The 22895-nt window shown below is 33.8% G+C and overlaps 1 protein-coding gene and 1 long non-coding RNA gene across 5 annotated transcripts in view; one reads left to right on the plus strand and one right to left on the minus strand.

Moving 5' to 3' along the window:
• Positions 1 to 810: 810 nt before the first annotated feature.
• The window catches only part of LOC127841837 (WD repeat-containing protein 11-like), a 53740-nt gene continuing 31655 nt past the window's right edge, over positions 811 to 22895 (minus strand). For all 4 annotated transcript variants that reach the window (XM_052370960.1, XM_052370961.1, XM_052370962.1 and 1 more), the window contains 2 exons: positions 4243 to 4387; positions 811 to 1293 (listed from right to left, as the gene is read on the minus strand). In XM_052370960.1, the coding sequence (XP_052226920.1) occupies positions 1175 to 1293; positions 4243 to 4387 (264 nt within the window). In that variant the 3' untranslated portion in view covers positions 811 to 1174. The remainder of the gene's footprint in view (positions 1294 to 4242; positions 4388 to 22895) is intronic.
• On the plus strand, positions 17809 to 21665 carry LOC127841838 (uncharacterized). Its single transcript, XR_008031352.1, has 3 exons — positions 17809 to 18196; positions 19482 to 19606; positions 21296 to 21665. It is a non-coding gene; the product is annotated as an uncharacterized LOC127841838 (long non-coding RNA).

The raw sequence follows: 22895 nt of genomic DNA on the forward strand, positions 1-22895 counted from the left end.
TTTAACAATCGAATTTCGCTCGAAAAATTACCTTAAAACGTCATAAAACGACGTCATTTCACAGGGAAACAGGCAAAATTCACTGTTTATTTTCACTGTTTGAAACAGTAAATTATCCGTTTTAATTCACTGATATTTCATTCACTTTCATTGGTAACCCTATCTATCGTACGTACAAGTAAAGAAGACAATACATGTTTTAATAAACAAATTATGTTTTTTGTTTTTCCTTTCATTCAAACATAGTTTTGCAATTCGTATTTGTCTTTAATGAGCCGCTGTTTACCAGGACAGTTAACCAGTTTCAGTCTTTCAGTCGATTTAAATACATCGTTACATGCGGACAGATTGATGAACATTCGATTTTAACTGAAATACTCATTACATAGTAATGCATCACATTTTTCAAACGGTGCATTAGACAGAGAAAATACTCGATCGAGGACAAGCCTTAAGTAGATCTATTAAGAAGAGATATGTACTTGTCACATTATGTTGACGTATGTAAAATTGGTTAGTTCTCGTTGAGAAAATATGTTTTTTTTGCTAATGCATTGCAAACATAGTTCCTGTTATTGCCCTATACATCGATATACTCAAGCAAATGTAAGCAATTGGAAGTCAGTTCGTCAGTAGGGATTTTCATTTAACAAAACGTGTACATCAAGGGTTTGGGCGACCACATGTATCCAGTCTGGGCATCGAACCTACAGACCATATTTGATGTTATTTGTAGAACTAATTGCCCATATAGCATGTATCTTTAAAAAAATAACATGAATATTTGAAAAGTAAATAGAAACTATCATGGTAAAATGACAATTTATTTCACGACTGATTTACACATCACATACATATGAAAAAGTATAAATAATTTTAAATGTATTGCTTGTTTTTCCTGGCATTTTAATTAATATATAGTACAAAACATTACTGAGTATTTTTCAACAAAAAGTTAAATAGTATTTTTCAACTAAAAGTGTAATACTGTATCATTTAATTTAATTCGTTTAAATACTCATATAAATCTGTTCGAAGACATGTTCAGGCATTTTTATTTAATTACATCCTTCTGATACTTATATATAACCTTCATATTCAATTGATCGTACATGTAATTGCGTTCGATATGCCTGGTTAACGAACATGGTCATAACAGCAGCCGCATAATGAATCAGCTGACATCAACCAGGCTGTTCTCTCCGCTGGTTTTACCCATTTGGCTGTATCGCTCCACGGCAGACTTGTAGCCTGTAACGGCCAAAAGCTTGCTGAATTCCTGATAAATCTGACCTGAAATATATATTATAAAAGAATATCAGGGACACTGATGGATGCTCACCGATGATGCTCTTTGATAATGTTTGGGTTGAATGAGTGGAAAAGAGTTGTTTTATTGAAGGGCAATTTAACCATGAAACCCACTGGCGCGGAATGACATGACAATGTACGCACGACCATCATGTACGGATAATGCTTATAAAGTTTTATAATATTTGGATCATGAGGTCCGCGCTCTCTTACAGTAAGGTAAAATTCATCGGAAAATGTCAATGACAATAACTGCTTAAAATATAAACGGAACGGGAAAAAAAAACAAGCATACGCATATGCGACCAATTGGGATGCTGCTTATAACTTGTCATAAAATTTGGATCATTGATGTGCGACATCAAACACACTGAAATTTATAATTATTCAAACAACGCTAACTCCGTCAAAATCTACGGAGCGGAACGACCTGATAAAATACAAATGACTACACTTATAAGCAAATGCATAATACGTCTCGAATTCGGGCCAATAGTTCCTTAGATCTCGAGTGGAAACGAAAATCCATCTGAACACGTCAAAAATAATCAAAGGACAGCGATGCGTATATGTATACTTGTATGAATATAGTGATGCTGCATATCAAGTTTGATCAATTTAGGATAAATTATGTCCGAGATCTCGTGCAAACTCGCAAAATGACATATGGGTAATTAAATAACCATAACTTCCTAAAATATATTGGACCGCAATAACCTGACAAGAATGCGCGTATTAACACTATTGACTCTGGTAGCTTGCGCCGATACGGAAGGTTTTACGATGGCAAGGATTTTACGGAAGGACAGAAAGAAGGACGGTCGAAATGACGGACGGACGGTCATCGAGTAGGATAGAAATGATAATCACGAAATTCGTTTCAGACCCACGCGAACCAAGGTTCATATAATATTAGACTTCGGACGACCGGACGAAGCGTTGACTATATGAGCATCGTTTTGGGAACCTAGGCTTAACGCATGTGCGTAAAGTGTCGTCCCGATTAGCATGTGCAGTCCGCACAGGCTAATCAGAGACGACTGTTTCTGCCTTAACTGGATTTTCGTGTAGAAGAAACTTCCTTTAAACGAAAATACCATAAAAGCGGAAAGTGCCGTCCCTGATTAACCTGTGCGGACTGCACAGGCTAATCTGGGACGACACTTTACGCACATGCATTATGCCCAGTTTTCTCAGAAAGCGACTCGTATGCTCCCTACTTTCGGGGAGCATTCAAATCTGAGATTGTAGCATCATTCACAACTTAAGTCGTTAAGAATGTAATTAACTTAAAAAATGTTAATTCGGCCGTATCAAACACAACGTCAGTGAGTTATTCAACATCAATATTCGTAAGCGTTTGTTTTTCACTAAATTATATTTTTCTGACAAAATATCGTTCCAATAAAATACACAGTATTGAATCTATGTAAAAATCATATAGCTTGCTTTGTAAATAATATTTAAACACAAGACCATGCAGACGGTTGTCAGAAGCTTGCATAATTAAAACATAGTATTTGCATAATAAAAGCAAATACTATTATGCATGCACATCTATAAATAAGCATTATGCACCATAGCGCTCGGATGGTTATATAACAACAACAATAAGTACATAGATAAAATATGTAAAATAGTTGCATTTGCCGTCATAGTATGACAAAATAAACAGGCACGATTATTAAAGCCCGGACATTAAAATATAAAAAACCTATCAGTCACTGTATATAGAAAACCTATCAGTCACTGTATATAGAAAACCTATCAGTCACTGTATATAGAAAACCTATCAGTCACTGTATATAGAAAACCTATCAGTCACTGTATATAGAACACCTATCAGTCACTGTATATAGAAAACCTATCAGTCACTGTACATAGAAAACCTATCAGTCACTGTATATAGAAAACCTACCAGTCACTGTATATAGAAAACCCATCAGACACTGTATATAGAAAACCTATCAGTCACTGTATATAGAAAACCTATCAGTCACTGTATATAGAAAACCTATCAGTCACTGTATATAGAAAACCTATCAGTCACTGTATATAGTGAACACGTAGTGGTAACATCACGGTCACTTATTTATAGTAATAGCCCCTAGATATGTTACAGAGTATAAGAGACACAGCTGATGAAATTTATGTCGATTTTCTTAATTGAGGAATTGACCAGAGCTTGAGTCACTACGCCACAACATATTATTGTAATCAACGGGTTTCCCACAATATATGCGTAAACAGTATACTGCATCAATAAAGATGACAAAATGGGAAAGCAATTTCCCGTTTATCTAGTATCTGTATACTATGTAATATACTTTTAGCAATAGTTGTATGGTTTAATGTATGCGAAACAAAATTAAAAGCAATTAAATGCATTTGATATGGCTACAACATGACGGATACAAGCATACCGTAAAATTTAATATAGAGGAAATGTGTTGGATTCGGTGGATTATCGATTTTAATTCACGAGTGATCATGGAAAATGCAGCCACGAGTGAAAATATATTTTTCTATGATCACGAGTATATATATATATATATATATATATATATATATATATATATATATATATATATATATATATATATATATATATAAGTAAAATGTAATAATCCAGATTGTGAATATTATATAATAAAAAGTAAAAACACGTGTCTGGGATTTTAAATATATATTGATTTAGCCAACGCGTTTCGCATAGCTCATCAGGGCATAATACAATATATTACCTATAATAATAATAATAATAATATATTGTATTATGCCCTGATGAGCCATGCGAATATATAATAAATATATAAATATATACGCGCAAACTTGGTCGCGATATTTTTTAATTGAAGGTAGGCAAATTTAATTTATTTTACAATATAAATATATTTCTCTTTTAACTTTTAACAGCCATACCATACTAACCGCTTTCGTGATTCTCGTCCAGAAGCCCATGTTGGGCCAGTGTCTGAAGAAACAAGGCTGCTGTATCGTAATATCGCTGTTGACAGAGCACTTTCAGACAGGCCGTATATTGACCCTCCAGTAGAAGCAGGCTTAATGCCTTGTTCTGAATCATAAACAAGAATCTAGGTCAGTATTTCACAAGATTTCACTGGAAGAAGAAAAACACACACAAACACAATTTAAAGAATAATACAACGTAGAAATATAAAGATTAAAGACCCATTTCCGAAATCAAATAGTTATGTGTGCAAATTAAAGTATCTAAAACTTTATCAACAGAGATTATTAATGTTTAAGCATTGTATTTATTGGCGTCGCACTGAAGTGCGGCGACTAGTATGTAATACGTTTTTTTTGCTTATGGGAGGAGAAGTTATTTTACGGATCAATGTATATATTTTTGTTGTCAGAATATCTTGCATAGTGGTATTTTTTTGTGTAAATTAGTGTAAATAAGTACTGATTTTGTGCCTATTACATTAACTACAACATGTTTTGCCAATAATGCAAAGCTAATTGTTTTAATTAATAACTGATCACAGGGGAAAGATCACAGAGACTGGGCAAATACGCGAACCGGAGAAACTTTCTTGTTTTGTATAAAAACAAATCTTCCTTGTTCCTATATCCTAGCAACCACTTAGTTACTAATACGGGCGCTATAGAGCGCGAGTCTTGATAATGTAATAATGAGTCTTGATAAAGGAAGCAGCCGCTTATCAATGAGGAGCACCATCACAGCACCCTAGTCTCATTACTATCAAGTCCTCCTACAGAGCTGTTTTTACAAGAACCACATATAGAAGGCCGCATGCCTGACCCTTATCTTGCCAGTAGTATGGACCCTTTGGTATGGACTTTTAACCCCGCTCACTATCCAGCGTTTAAACTTCCGGGTTTACATTTAAACCGACTATTAATAGCTAACCCTAATATCTTAGTTAGAAGGTGATTTTTCAAGCGGTTCCGTAGTGTAGTGGTTACACGCTCGCTTCCCATGTGAGAGGCCCAAGGTTCGAGCCCCAGTAGAATCAAATTATTTTATTTGTGTTCTATGTTAACTTTTTGTTTTGATGTAGACATTTTAGTTTAAATAAATATGCTGTTTTATTTTAACCATTTTTTTGTTTTTATTATGCCAATGTAATATATGAGTGAGAGGGTGGAAGGGTTCGTAAAAACATAAAAACTTTAATAGTGTTTTCATATCGATGAGTACTCAACCCCTATCGTAAATTAGCAACGTAAGAATAAGTTCAGAATCATCTCCCCTTGAAGTTGAGAAAAATATGAAATTACGCTTACACGATGAAGCCCATTGTTTAAACCTACACAGTTCTGTTCCATTAATGAAAACTGCACACGGATGCCAGAAAAAAAAGGAAACCAATGTACTAAATAAAATGAACTATGAAATATTTGGGGTTTACAACCCAAAATCATAGATAATGGTTATTTGGGAGTTATAACACAACATCATAGATAAATGTTATTTGGGGTTATAACACAAAATCATAGATAATTGTTATACCAGTATCTTTTTCTATTTTGTTTAAAATAATCGGATAATATATTAATATTTACAGTAGAAAAAAAAATCGTTCCATGTAACTTCATTGAGTGCCTTTTACACTGAAATTCCCGACGCCCTTTGATGCTCTGCATCAATACTTATCTTGCTTATGTAACAAATACGTTTTTGTTGTAGTTTATCCCTGAAATTACTCACATTTTGAATCTTGTACATATGCAATTACCTTACTTAGTGTAACGCTTTTTTTAGAAAATTAATTTGGTTTATTTGGAATTAAATAATCGCAATGTGGCGTCTTATATGCACGAGATATTTCGTGCGCCAAGTTTATGCAAGTGTCATTCAACTTTGGGACACAATCAAACGGGATACCCTTCGTGTTTAAATTTGAAAACGGTAACGAAATACAATTCTATGGGATACCAAAGGGGTCGAAACTTTAGCTTCTGCTCGAGCAGGAAAAAATGCTGCTTGAGCAGCATTTAAATGCTGCTCGACCAGCAAAATGCTGCTCGAGCAGCAAATTTACTGCTCGACCAGCATTTTTTCTGCTCGAGCAGAAAAATCCTGCTCGACCAGCATTTATTTTTAGATTATGGTATTAGCCAATCAGAGCTCTTGTTATATTTGGGCCGTCACTAAAACGCTTACGGATTATGCATACAATATAGATAACGTTGAAAACTGCATACGATATGAACAAAGAAGGAAATTGCATACGATATGGACAAAGAAGGAAAATGCAGACGGGCTTTAATAAAATGGATTTAAATCATTATTTACACGTCACTAAGATGCGCAACACTTGTAAATGTGATATTTTATTAAATATAGTAGCATTATTATCCATTATTATCCATAGTACCGATAGTTTAATCAAAAAGAAAATATTTAAAACCGGTTGAAGTCCGTGGGTAATATGTTACGGGTGTAATTTTTCGGGGTTTTTTTCTTTGCAATTTCATATACAATTAAAAAAGACAGGAAATGTATAGGTATTTCTGCGTTTTTATATAAATGACACGCAGACGATATAGAGAACGCTGAAAACTAATATATATTTCCACTTTTTTTAAAGAATTAACGCACACAATCCATGTTCTAAGAAAAACAACACAAAACATCTAACTTAATGATTAATATCCGGTCACACGTGTCATATGGCTTCAACAGGTGTTAACATTTTCTATACTGGTCTCGAAAAATATCCACAATCCCCCTGCGCGAAACCACAGCAGAAGTGTAGAATATACTTACTCTGCAGTACTTGTGTTTTTATAGCAAAAAAATAGTTTTTTCCACTTTTTGCCCTTTATACACAAGTTAAGTGTCAGCAGAGCTGGCAGGTGGACTCCATAGTATTCGAGTAAAGAGACCCCATGCTAATTAATATCCATCAATTTCCGCAACAATTATCAGTTTGATGTGACGATAATCTAGAATGTGTTACAAATGCTGTCGTTATTTAACAACTCGAATTGTATCTAAGAACAGAGTTTAAATGTATAAATAACTGTAAATCATTGTATTTATTATTTAAATAAGAACATAAATTAATTTTGTATATTACTCGCTGACGGGAATAAGTTAGATGTACATTGCTTATACATCTTCTCATTATGTATACACACACAATAACATTTATCTGTCAACAAAATAATTGGTTAGATTTACAGCCACTAAAAATAAAATTTTAACACAAAAAGAGAAGTGCCGTCTGTTCGGAAGTGTGTAATGACCGTACAATATGATTTATTTGTTTAATAAAAAAAAAATGTGGTAAGAATCCGAGCACCTAGGACTATAAAACAACAGAACAGCTACGAGAATTTAAATTCCAGTTAGAGCATAATTTGCTTTATGTTATAAGACATATGTATAATATAATATAACATTTTTAGCAGTATAGTTCTTGCCCCGCACGTTTAAAACGACAGTCAATATATATTTATTTAATGAAACAACATTAGAACGTTGGAATAAAATACTAGAGACTCGATCTGTGAAAAGGGGTTTAATGTACATGTGCGTAAAGTGTCGTCCTAGAATAGATTGTGCTGTCAGCACAGGCTAATTAGGGACGACACTTTCCACATAAACTCGATTTTTGCTTAGAAGAGACTTTCGTTAAACGAAAAATGTCATAAAAGCGGAAAGTGTCGTCCCTGATTAGACTGTGCGGACTCCACAGACTAATCTGGGACGAATCTGTACGCACATGCATTTAAACTCATTTTCACAGAGCAGGGCTCATTATGTATTTGCTAATATTTATTTCAAATGTTTCGAATGTGCATTTTCCTGTTGCTCATATGGAATAATAAATATAATTCAAAGTTTTCAAAGTATATCGGCAAGCTGTTATTTAACATGGTAACTAATTGAATAAGGGCATACTCGAAATGGTAAAAAAATTTCTTCATGTATCTACTTTAAAACGTTAAGCATTTGGTGTAAACTTTTATGTAAAAATGAGATAATTAAATAATAACTTGATAGAACAGTATCTTATTAGTGTTCACAGTTTACAAAACAATAACAATTTGTAATAACTTGTGAGCTTACTTATAAGAGAATGTCACAATTTACTCACAAATATCAAACAAACAGTAGTCTATACGATAAATCATCGTATATTGTGAAAAAGAGTTGTTACATGAAAAATCTCCAGTATAGGGTAGGTAACATAAAGGTGGGATTATGATAGTGATAATGATAATACTAATAATGATGATTATATCAATCACGGTGATAATGATAGTGATGATTATACAGCTAGGAAGGGCAAATAGTACGATAACACTGAACATTAGGGGTGGTACCTAAGTCATAAGTCTACAAATTCAGTTTATTTTACACGCTATGGCATTTCCTATGTACAATACATACATGCACATGCACTTGTGTAGTGATTAAAAACTATTGCAATATCCGTTTCAAAATTGTAGTATGATTGAACGTACGTAGGTCCCCATACTATAAATAGGGTACTCGCCCATCGAAAGTTTGGGAAGGTAACCGTAGAGAAACTTTTAAGCGATTAAATAGTACGATTATACGTTTTATCGAATTCAGTTCATAAAATTGCTAAACGCTAATGTGTACAACTCTTTATGATTGAAAAAGTTTTATAAAATTAAACAAACATCTATATTATAGAACTATTCCGACAATTCGTAGAAATTCTGATGGGTATTTAGGCCAAACAATGTTATTAATTTCCACTTACATAGACAAAAGTAGGAGAGATAGGTCGTTAGCTTGTTTTTACTATTCAATTGAATAAGAATTATTTATTAATATACAAATGACATGAATTCAACTTTCAAATCTCTGTATAATCTCTTTCGTCACTTGTTGGCAAATTACAATTATTAAATTTAGATAATATGATCGCAAAATATACAGCTGGTTAATTAAGTGTAATAAGCAAAAATGATGAAAACTTAACATGGAATACCAAAATAAACTTTGGGGTTCGTTGGGGAACCAGTAACTTGTTAACCTCTTATACTCCTCGTAAAATTAGTGATAATTGATGTTTTTTAGGGTTCACTAGAAATAATGTTTTATCTGTCTAATTTGCAAATGTAATACTTTATGTGTATTAAACTTATTATAAACGTAAATGTTACCATTTGATATATGTATATAAAGTTTTAGTGTGTAATAGTAAAAGTAATTACCAATAATTGTGGCAAAAGTAATTTTCATGTACCTTATTTTGATACAACCTTAAACGATATGTATCTAGTGTCTTGTATTATTTTAATACTATTTTAATACCCGATATGTATCAAAAATAGACACAGCGTTTTTAAAGAAGACAGATAAATAAGCAGGAGATCTATCAAATTCAACAACAACATTTATTTCAGCAATGAAGCTTACAATAAAGCTTCTAGCATACAATAGTAAATGTCTGTTTTTAGATATATTCCGTAATGGAAAAAAATACTGATTAATAATGCTACAAAAATCAAAAAGTAAACTCACTGATCGCCTTCCCTAAATAATTCTGTAATTGCTGTTTTGAGAAATAAAATTTTGTGAGCTAAATGCTGTTACAACTTATGTACTGTTTTATGTGGCCTGTGAAACAAATTAAAATATATTCTGTTCTGTTCTATAAATATACCTCTGGTTCAGTTGATTGTATTTATTATTTGATAAAGGAGTCAGCAAACTATTAAAATAAAATTGGTAGATTTTTGTATAAGCGTTTACACGCCAAATTCGATATTTTAAATACACGGAATAAAATTCTCATTATATTATTCATTTGAAAATGAGCAAATAAAGAAATATAGAAATGTAATTATAATTGTATATTTGGTAAAGATATTTCATTCTCCATTTATGTAATACCACTTATGATGTTGTGGTTGTTGTTGTTATAAAACCACTTGTTTACAATGTATTTAATATAAGAGAGACGGACATACTTTATTAACTTATCGTGTTAATCAGTTTTCAAAAATACAATTTGAAGATCAGACGCAATGGTAATATCGATTCTTTAAGCATTCTTACGTGATTGACATATCATCACATATTTTATGAAAATATTAAAGTAATGTAAAGCTGTGTGATTTAAATCAGAATGAAGATGTATAACATATTCCTGTCCGTTGATATACTTTACAAATGCTTTTATTTGCCTTTATATATATATCAGCAAAAAGAGTTAAGTAATAAAGTATCAATCCTGTGTATTATCTCCGTTCATTGAAAAATACAGCGTCAATAAATGACAGACCCCAGCATATCCACATTATGCGTATAATCCTCATAAGCTCTCAACGGACCTACCACTGGGTTAATGCATTTTTTTCCTGTGCACCTGTTAGTTTTGATCACCGATAATGATCGCTGCTCTGTGACCACAGCAGGATATCAATGAACGGGGATAATACACAGGATTGGGGCCAATAGTGAACCAAATAAAGTACATTATTGTTGTAACTATGTACTGCATAGCTATTGAAGATTGCAAAATGGAACTTTCGAACTGGGATTCATGTGTATTTTACTGTAAGGTAACTTGTAAATGATTTTGGGGTTTCAGATATAGTTTTATATTATAACAAAATAAGTAGTTCTTTGTCGTTTAAGAACATGTATACTACATATACAATATTATCACATTCTATATACACTTATACAATTACTATTGCCAATTCATGATTTTGCGATATGTTGTCTGAGGAAGGACATTTGTTGCACGCTTTAGGATTTTTGCATCCTCTTTAAGTATGAATATTTTGATTTTTGCATCCTCTTTGAGTTTCACAGTGAGTGATTGACTAACTATGCGATTTACTTTTCGACGGTGTGATCGACTGACTGCGCGACTGTTTATGTAAGCGAGTGACTGACTGTAAGAATGTTTGAGGGACGGACTCACTACGCGAATGAACATGCGATTTACTGACAGTGCGAGTTTACAAGTGCGCGATTGAAATACAGTTACACTGATTGAATAATTTGGCTATAACTTTTTTTCATCAAACGCCATAAAACTGATAGAATGTAAAGAATGCATGTGATCTACCGTAAATTCGGCTAATGAAAATATTGAGCCCGAGGAAACTCACTAATTGACTTACTGTAAGAATGGGATTGATGGACTGAATATGCGAAAGAAGCTGTGAGTGAGTGACAAGTGGGGTTACTAGATTAACCGAAAGCGCGCGCTTTCGGTATCGGTACCGAAAGCGCAAAAGAATTACCGAAAGCGCATTGAATACATGCGTCCGTCCGTCCCTTCTTCGTTAAGGCCGGGTTTCCATGTCTCCGCGTCCGCGTTCCGTGTCCGTGTCCGCGAAAAAACGAACTGGTTGAAATCTGTTGGAGCGATTCCATGTATCCGCGTTCCGCGTCCGCATTTTTCGTCCGCGAATTGCGTCCCTGAAAAATCGCTCGGTGAGCGATTTTTCACGGACGCGGACTCAGTACACGGACGGAAGTGAACATGAATGGTCGACTTTCAAGCATAAATATAAGTGAAAAAATAATATATTTAGTAAGGGATCACTCTGAAATATACAATCAACGTAAGAAAGAATACAAAGACAAAGACATTGCATCAAACAATTCGAATATATATCATCTACACTCTATAATCGCTTTTCAAAAGACACAGTATATATTTCAAACAAGATATAACGCTATAAGAAGTCGCTATTTATGTTCTTTTTTGTCTATGCGGGTTCACATTCAAGTTTTAAAGTCTGTAATACGAATAATCAGTAATGTTTATCAATCTAACTATGCTAATTGTCATTAATTCAGCTTGTCCAGAGTGGCTTATCAGCTAGTTTCGGCTTTCTGTACTGTGGTGTTGGAGAAATTAGCTGATAGCGGTATGAAACATTGAGATATTTAGGATTTTTGTATACCTTGGTTTATAACAGTATTTAAATATTTTGTTAATAATTATTAATAACTTACCAAGGTCCTAAACTCTTCATCGTTCAGCTCTAAGTCTCTAATAAGATGGTAGTATGTACCGTAATTTTGACGGTTTCTTATGATGGCACGTGACAAGTACCTATGTCTGCGTTTCCGTCTACTAACTTGCAGTGCTGCCGCAGCATAAAAAATGTGTGCTCTTCTAATAACGACATCCTTATCCAAGTACCACCACGTTTGGAATGAGCTTTTTACACGGACAGGCTTAATTAATAAGCGGATGCATGGAAACGATACTCCGTGTCCGTATACGGAACGCGGACGCGGAACGCGGACCCGGAGCGCGGACACGGATGCATGGCAACCCGGCCTAATCCGTCCGTCTGTTCATTCGTCAATTCGCTAATCCGTCCGTTCGTTCGTTCCTTCGTACGTCCGTCCCTTCGTTCCTTCGTCCGTCGGTCCGTACGTTCGTGCGGCCTTTCGTTCGTACATAACATAACATGAACTTTGTTCAGTCTGTGCGTCAATGTCACTTATCAGCCTTATCGTTACTGTCTCTCATAACGCCCCACTGTGGTGTGGTCTTATGTCAAATATATCTATCTTGGTCTGATGTGCGGATGTAGTATCTTTAAATGCGGCACATGTAATACAATAATTAATTCAAGCACTCACACTTAACAAAAAAACACGAAATAAAAATAGCTAAGAGAGGTCGATAGACGTCCGAGATTGTTGCGCCAAAATATCAGCCGATCGCAAACTTTCTCGAATCAAGAAAGCAAGAGGCAATCAGTGCCGAATCATTCGTGTTATCGATTTTGTTAAAAACTGTGTATACAGCAAATGAGTTGACATCCAAAAAACATGATGGAAAGTCTGTGACTTAACAAACCTGTCAAAAGTATAAAAAGAAGTTAGAAATTGTCGACATTTTTTAAAGTTTATATCATGGACAGTTTCAAGGATTAAAGATATTACGAAACATCAGTTTTTTAAAATTTATGATGATAGTTTACAGTTTTATTGAATCAATACAAGTGTGCAGCGTCAACGGAAGTAAATCAGCAATTATTTTAAGGTATGCATTTTTATTACTCATTTTACCCTATATGAAGAATGGAATCACCCTATTTTTCAAAATCAATGGTTGAAAACCCTATTTCCCAAATAATTATCTGGGGCACTGAGTTCGCGAGGACTTTTCTCAATTTCAGTGTAAATTATTTTTCACCGAGGCCAATAAGCTTGTTCAAAGCTAACAACAGGTAAAATGTGAGTTGTGTCTGAATTACAAGTTGTTTAATTTTTCATAATTGAAATGTTTACAATTTACTATTTATTGAATAACTTGGCAGTGCATAATTAAAATCTGGGATGTTATTTTCAGCTCTGAACTGCGAAAAAATTGCATAATAATTACATTGGTGGCACTATAATGAGTTACCTTTCATCTGTCCTTCCATTTAAATGTCCCTTAAGCAGACTTCCCAAACTTTGCAGAAAGAGTTTAGGCATTGTATTACACACTCATTTTAACCATGGCATGCTATTGTACAACATGTCTTGACGGAAATAATTTCGATAAAAAATATTTGCAGTAAATAATTTTTCTATTGCGAATCGTTTGTATCTTTTTTTCTTTATTCTGAAATGCCCCTCTTAAGAATAATGTCATGTATAGCTGGTTTAGAATTAAGAATGATGATATGTTCTAACAGCATTTTGTCATGTCATTTACTGTACTTCTTAACCTACATGTATTTGAATATTAGTTTAAACCTATTTATTTTAGCTCGATTGCATAGAAAGTAATTCCTACTTATTTTAAATGCTTTCGAGTCCGTTTCCTGGGCCTAGAACCAGTATTTGAATATTCAGTCCCCATATAACTACGCCCATATGTTGTGGACATTTTCATACAAAAATACAAACAGGAATATGTATTGAAGTTTGCTTTTTAAATTGACAGTCAATCGGAGGGTAACAGGTTTGTTTTTAACAAGAAGTGAGGAACTAAACACAATTTGCAGGAAAAAAAAATATCTCTTTAAGTATATTTGCATCACAGGAGCTCTGGTGTCCTGAGGTTGAGGAAACTAGTGTTGAATCTAAAACATTTAGCATCATGTACTCAAAAGTGAGAAGCCAAGTCAGACACCGCAAAATGTAAAATAATCTGTCAGATGTTTGGTCTGACAGGCTACGAAATTCTGTCAGACTGAAGGATAATTTCTGGATTCCACTTATTAGCATACCTGATAATAGCATATTTCTGTTATTAGCATATAGAATGTCAAAGCACAGATTAATTCTTAAATTTTAATGTATTTTTCTTCTATTAATAGCATAATTTTTAACCCCAATATTCAGAATTCACTTAAAGTCTTTATAGCATAGAACATTCTCAGAATGCCAAGAAAATATGCTTTAAATTTGCAAAAATATGCTCAAATGCAAATGCAAATACCTAAGAATACAATTCCATTTGATAAATAGTTATCTTAAACATCAATCATATACAATGTTGAATTTAAATTTCACTTTGACGATCAATTATTAACAGATTTGACTTATTGTATGCCCCCAGTTGCTATATTTATGCTAAAATGTGTGTTCCGGTTAATAGCATATTCCTGTTATTAGCATAATTTTGGCTGACATGGTATGCTAAGAACAGGATTCCACTGTAGCAACATATTAATCAGGAATTATGGTTTGAATCCGTGAACTATTATTTTTAATGGTGAAAGAAAATCTCCATGACGCGTTTTCAAAAATTCCTAATCAAGCTTGGTAAAAGAGCACACAGAATAGCAAATTTATTACAGCGCCAACTTACGGGTAAAAATGATTGATTTTTTTTATATTCCGTAAAGACAAATGCCGCATCATATCCTATGGGTGATTTAAAAATTAATGAAGCCTAAATAAAACATGCATTTATTTTCTTACCATTAAGCTTGTTTGAGTTCTTTTTCTATTTTACAGAAGTGTTTCCATGTGATTAACTTAAATGTGAAAATTCTTCTCAATAACTTTCTTCATTAACAAAATATATTGAAAAATATCCTTAAAATTGCCCCAAGTGTACTGGTTTTGCGTGACATTTTATGTAAAAGGCAATTTTCAATTCTATACTTCAATAAAACTTTAAGAAATATTAGGTATTGCCATCATTTAATGAATATAAAAATTCATATGCTTTAAGAAAAATAAAACAATGCTTCTTACTTAGGTTGATATCTTTTGTAGCAAGTGTTCAAAGCAATGATGTTCTTGTCAATTTTGTGCCACAATTTTCAACTCTCTTCATGTATATTAAGAGATGGGATCATAAAGTGCTTCAATATTTATAGGCAAAAAGTGTCCTTTTAACCTGTCACATGTTTTTTTCTACACATTTGTACAGGTATTTATACAATTATTTGTTCATGTAAATTTTGAACAGCTGAATACTAAATGTGGTCAGAATTTGTCCCTGTCACAAGTGTACATTTTGCAAGAAAGTTATTTTAAATTTTTCATAAGATAGAATTTTCAAGGTTTTACATCATTTTCTTCAAACCATTAATGCTTATCACTAGATGTACTGAAAATTTGATGCCAAAACCTTGTGAACTTTTTTTGCAAGACAAATATTGCATTGTACCAAGTGTACGAATTTTTTATCATGTTTGATGGACAGGTGATAGCTTTTAAAAAATAAACAAAGGCACTAATTTTCTGGAAAGAAGTACACAGAAGATGTAATCTCCAAGAGAAAAAGGTGTTGTCTTCACTCTGGGGGTTAACTACTCTTATTATATGGGTATGTCTCCATATTTTGTCTTCAGAAGAAAAATATAAGCATATAAATGATAATGTGTGGGAATTATATTTGACTTTACCATAACATTATTACAAAAACACGTTTCCTCTTCTCAAATTAATGTCAATTTTAATCAAAATGTTTCTCCAATTATCTTCAATGTTAGCCTGAAGTTGGTTATTAAATGTTGTACATGTACACTTGGGACACAAAATGAATGTTTTTCTTATAAACCTCAAGAAAGTGAAAACAAACTTACATTATAGCGGAATTAATGATTAAATTTTGATTTAATAAAGCATTCAAAAGCAACTGAAAAAAAAAGCCAATATAAAAGTTGAACATGGTCAAATGTCAAATATGATGGATGAAAAAGTCTTTAAGACACTTATAATTAAACCACGCAGACTGTCACCCTTGTGGTACAATTCCTACACATCTAAACTAAAAACCATGTTAAAACCTTCGATAAACAACGGTACAGCACTTATTATTATTTCATTCATTTTTAATGACACATTACCAAAATATATAGAGGATATATTGTATTACAGAGGTCATAACTTTTGCAATATTCAAGATAGCAACTTGATATTTGGCATGCATGTGTATCTCATGGAGCTGCATATTTTGAGTGCACCGGAGACTACACCGAATGTCTTCAAATTGATACTGAAGCTCTCTTATGGCAATACGGATAATCTCAACTATACATGGCCCCATTACCAACCCTGGGGTGCCCCGCCCACATTGGCCACGCCCACATAGACCACGCCCACCCAAAATTGCCTTTTACTATAATTTCTTCATTTCTACACCGATTCACTTCAAATTGATACTGAACCTCTCTTATGACATTATGGTTAATCTCAACTATGCATGGCCCCATAACCAACCCTGGGGCACCCGCCCACATAGGCCACGCCCACTCAAAATTGCCTTTTACTATAATATCTTCATTTCTACACCGATTCACATCTAATTGATACCGAACTTCTCTTATGACAATACGTTCAATCTCAACTATGCATAAACCCATTACCAACCCTGGGGCAGCCCTGGGTCAAACATGCGGCGTGGGGATACACGTCGGCCTCAACCGCGCCATTTCTAGTTTATATTTTTGAAATCACCCATATTTGTGTAAAGTTTGGAGAAAAATCAAGAAAAACATATTTTAACAATGAAATACATTTAAGTTGTTTGATGATATTTTCATGTATTTCAACGTTTCCAATGTCCAGATAAATACCCTATTTGTACCCATTGAAAACCTTTAAAACTTTAATTTTGCATTGTTATTTTGTGTTGGGCTTGAAGAAAAAAGATTGACCTGTAATGCAAATGTTTACATTATATCTCGCAATCATAACAATTTCCAATTTATCGACAGTGGTGACCGGGTTTTATCATTATTATATGATTATTAGTGCTTGTGGTCATATTTCAGATGCCCAGGGGCCTTTATGGTTGGGTTAGTGAGGGGTGCTCCCTCCCTTCCTTAATTGATTTTTAGCTCCACTGGCCAAAGGCCAGCGGGGCGTATGTCATAGTCCTGTGTCCGTCATGCGTGCGTCCGTCCGTGCCTGCGTGCGTCCTTGTCCTTAACTGTAGGATCTTAGTAAGGGCTACCACATTTTGTATGTAGTGAGATATAGTAGTTCTCTATGTGTCCAATAATTATGTTGATGAAGGTGGCAGTGGTAATGACTTGATATGTCTGTGAGATATGAATGCCAAAGTCTTCGTTTTACATTGACATGAATTTTTATGTAAAAGTGGTGGTTCTTCATAAATTCTACATGTTCTTTTCAAATGATGACCTCTACAAAGTTGTTCCAGGAGTACCATATTGCCTGACAATCTTTTGTTTTATTGTTAACTTAAACTGTACTTGATTCTAGCATGCCACTATACTTCTTTGAAGTAATTTGAGCAAATTTCTCACTGTTTAGTAATGTATACATTGTTTAAGGTACATTATAATTTCACATTTTGTAGGTGGACTTCAATATGTATGATCTACTTATGCTGCCACAATGTAAAGGCAACAATCACTGGGTTTTGCTGTTTGCAAGTGTTATGTCCAGGACTGTAACCATTTACGACTCGTTGGGTGGTAACAACAAGGCATTGTTCGATTTGTTCTGGTAAGGTTCAAAGCTGTAATTCATTTTTATGTCCCCCACTATAGTAGTGGGGGACATATTCTTTTTGCCCTGTCTGTTGGTTGGTTGGTCTGTTTGCGCCAACTTTAACATTTGCAATAACTTTTGCAATATTGAAGATAGCAACTTGATATTTGGCATGCATATGTATCTCATGGAGCTGCACATTTTGAGTGGTGAAAGGTCAAAGTTAAGGTCATCCTTCAAGGTCAGAGGTCAAATATATGTGGCCAAAATCGCTCATTTTATGAGTACTTTTGCAATATTGAAGATAGCAACTTGATATTTGGCATGCATGTGTATCTCATGGAGCTGCACATTTTGAGTGGTGAAAGGTCAAGGTCATTCTTCAAGGTCAGAGGTCAAATATATGTGGCCCAAATCGCTTATTTTATGAATACTTTTGCAATATTGAAGATAGCAACTTGATATTTGGCATGCATGTGTATCTCATGGAGCTGCACATTTTGAGTGGTGAAAGGTCAAGGTCAAGGTCATCCTTCAAGGTCAAATATATGGTCAAAATTGCTCGTGTAATGTCACTTCTGCAATATTGAAGCTAGCAATTTTATATTTTAAATGCATGTGTATCTCATGGAGCTGCACATTTTGAGTGGTGAAGGGTTAAGGTCAAGGTCATCCTTCAAGGTCAAACGTCATATAGGGGGACATTGTGTTTCACAAACGCATCTTGTTTGTCTTACCTGCTTGATATAGCAGTCACAGTAGCAGCTGGTGTATGTGCATTTTATGTGTGTCTCTGAGCTTATCCAAACTGTGATTCGATAATTGAATATGCCATTTTTAATATAGCTTACCACATATGTTCTCCATGTAGAGAAGCTGCAGCGCATGCGTTAACAAGAGATCAAAGGTCACATTTAGGGAGCTTTTTTGGCCAGTTCCAGTTATCATTCATCAGGCAATATACCAAACAAGATATTCAAAAAACTTTGTAAATCTTATTTGTTTTCTATATTTGGATCTTTATCTTAAATATTAAATTGTTATGACCACCAACACTTTAAAAATGATAGGCTATATATAAATTTAAGCTTGCTTTCTTAGTTCATTCTTATTTATTATTGTGTCCTATCTCTCACACTTATGTGTTTCCAATAATGTGTTAAGAGATTCACATATATATATATATATATATATATGTTTGAAAACTGATTACCAAAACAATTTGGTATAGATAAAGTACCACTTAAGTATATAGGCACATGATTTTTGTTGATTTTTACCAACAAAATATTTGTTGCAGCCAGTTCATGTGTCAACGAGCGCAAATTGTGAAGGATGGCTTGGAAAAAATTCAGTTCAGAGTTCAAAGCGCCACCTTGCAACAAACAGCGCCATGGAAACAGCTGTGGAGTGTTTGCATTGATGGTAATAAATTAGCTTTATATTTCTATATAGGAGTCACTTTGTCGTACTGTCGGTCGGTTTGTCGGTCTGTCCCGAAATTTCATCCGATCTTCACCAAACTTGGTCACAAGTTGTATCTTGATGATGTTTAGGCCAAGTTTGAATATGGGTCATGCTGGGTCAAAAACTAGGTCACGAGGTCACTTAGTGTGTTTTAAACCGAAAGTTTGTCCGGACCATAACTATGTCATTAATCGTTAGATTTTAAAATAACTTGGTACATTTGTTCACCATCATGGAACGGTGTGTTGCGTGAAAAAGTATGTTGATATCTCCAAGATCAAGGTCACACTTGGAGTTCAAGGGTCAAATGCTTGTCCGGGCCATAACTTAATCATTTATTGTGAGATTTTAAAATCATTTGGCAAATTTGTTCACCATCATGTGACGGTGTGTCGCGCGAAAGAATTACTTCAATATCTCGAAGGTCAAGGTCACACTTTGAGTTCAAAGATTAAAAATGGCCATAAATGAGCTTGTCTGGGCAATAACTATGTCATTCATTGCGAGATTTTAAAATCATTTGGCACATTTGTTCACCATCATTGGACGGTGTGTGGCGCGAAAGAATTACGTCGATAACTCCAAGATCAAGGTCACACTTTGAGTTCAAAGGTTAAAAAAGGCCATAAATGAGCTTGTCCAGGCCATAACTATGTTGTTCTTGTGAGATTTTAAAATCATTTGGCACATTTGTTCACCATTATTGGACGGTGTGTCGCGCAAAAGAATTACGTCTATATCTGCAACGTCAATGTCACACTGTGAGTTCAAAGGTCAAAATTGGCCATAAATGATCTTGTTCGAGCCATAACTATGTCATTTATTGTGAGATTTTAAAAATACATGGTTCATTTGTTCACAGTGATTGACGATGTGTCATGCGAAAGAATTATGTTGATGAATCCAAGGTCTAGGTCACACTTGGAGTTCAAAAGTAAAAAAAAATGGCCATAAATTTGGACTGCATGTCATGCTAAAGAATTCAAGAGTTCAAAGGTCGAAATGGCCATAAATGATAATGGCATTATCATTCTTAAAAATCGCCATAAATTTGATTCTCTTGTTTTGTGAAGACAGCATTCAAAATAGTCTGTGTCAATGCGGCATGTGGGGGTATTTGTCACGTCTGTGACAAAGCTATAGTTTGCTTAGTAAAGATTTGCATTAACGTTTATTCAACAAAATAATGGGAGAATGTAGAATATAATCATCGTACCTTTCTGTTGGTGCATTGGTTTTTAGAGCCTTGCATTTTCTTTTAATTTATAAAGGACGCGTTATTTCATATGAAATATCAAACTGTGTTATAGAGTCCCACTTTTGTCAAATAACCCTGAAAAAAGGTTAAACAAGAAGATTACTCATATTTTAATTTATTAATGTGTCATATAATGAAAAATAGCATTCTCTTTGCTCCATTATATTATTTTGTATGAAAAGTTGTTTTTCAGTGTCTTAATGTGATTGTATATTTATGATGCATAAAACATGAATACTTTTCACTGTCAAACTATCGTTCTTGCAATTTTATTTTCAGAAATAGTATTTTTTGTGAACACTTAATCTAGTGAATATATGCTTTTCTTATTGCAAACAAATGTTGTTGTTTTTTAAGTTAAGTATGAATGACTTTTACTTTATTTCCAGACTGCCAAATGTATGGTCATGAAAAAGCATCCCACAATGTTGCGACAGGCCCATGATTCAGTTTATCGAGACTAGTCGTGAGACGCAGACTTCTGATTCATGGAGTGCGGCAAACATATCTGTGCGACTCGATCACTCCACTGTAAAGACCCGCACGGCATTAAAATGGATATTATCAATATGTGTTGTTGCTCGAAAATATGTTTTGTAGCAGGAAGTGCTTTGGGCTCGATTAATCTGAGAACTCAACAAAATATTAATAAAATCCTTCTGTGCCTTTTAGTTCTGAAAACAGAAGTAGCCAGTTGGTATTACACATCTCCTAAACAAGTACAGCACAATAAAACTGAAGGTTTTAAATCCTACATTTTTATAACATCTTTATATCCACACAAAAATATTGATGATTGTGGTGCTCAGATTGCAAAACCACCTGTTTGGCAAAAATAATGCAGATGGTTAGATTATGATAAGTGCAAGAAAAAAAGAATAACTCTGGAGATAATAATTGATATGATAATCATTGCTTGACAGAATCACAATTGACCTAGATATTTATTTATGTAGTGGTGTATTTTTCAATGAGTGCCTTTAGATTCCAAAAACATATTGACTTAAAATAAATAATCCCGATGGCGTAAATGACTTATCATTTCATGTTCATGAACCGGTTTTAAAATACTTTGTAGACTTATTTGCTAGGCGGTGAGGACTTTTAGACCACCTGATAAACTTCAACTTTATTTGCCCTAGTTAAGTAACTGACTAAAGATATGTTAACATAATACTGATGACTGATGAGTCTGTTGTGTCTTATATTCTCATTGCTACTTAAAATATTAAATCTTTTTCAACGTTGAGACTAATAATAAGCAAATTCGTTTAATTGATATCCCCCGCCAAATAAATTTTGATTATTGATGGGTGCAGAACTAACAGAAAAGTTTATTTGAAGGGTTGTACCCTTATCTCACTTATTTAAAAGTAACAACATAAAAAAAACAATTGGCAATAACTCTTATTTAAGAAAGTGTAGGGTTATAGATTTTGTGCATGACACCTCTCCTCATTGATATCTTAACATCCATTAAATTTCATCTTTAAATTGTATAGTATCTGTGATATAGTCCTGTAAAGTAACATCAGACATGTACATATGTACTAGGGTTATGTTTTTTGTGCATGGCACTTATTCTCATTGACAATTATACACCCATGAAATTTCATGTTGAAATCTTGTATTTATAGTTTCTGAGATAAAGCCCTGAAAAGTTTCATCATATAAAAACAACAAAGGGCAATAACTCTTATATAAGAAAGTGAAGGGTTGTAGTTCTTATGCATGGTTCTATAAATGAGATATAGCCCTAAAAAGTTACATCATAAAATAACAATAACAAGAAAGGGCAATAACAGTTACGTAAGAAAGTATACGGTTATGGTTCTCGTGCATTGATAATTATACACCCATGAAGTTTCATGTTAAAATCTTGTATAGTATCTGAGATATAGCCCTAGTTACATCATACAAAAACAACAAAGCGAAATAACTCTTATTTCAGAAAGCGACGGGTTATGGTTCTTGTGCATGGCACCTCTC

Source organism: Dreissena polymorpha, chromosome 8 (genome assembly GCF_020536995.1).
Source record: "Dreissena polymorpha isolate Duluth1 chromosome 8, UMN_Dpol_1.0, whole genome shotgun sequence".
NCBI classification, from domain to species: domain Eukaryota; kingdom Metazoa; phylum Mollusca; class Bivalvia; order Myida; family Dreissenidae; genus Dreissena; species Dreissena polymorpha.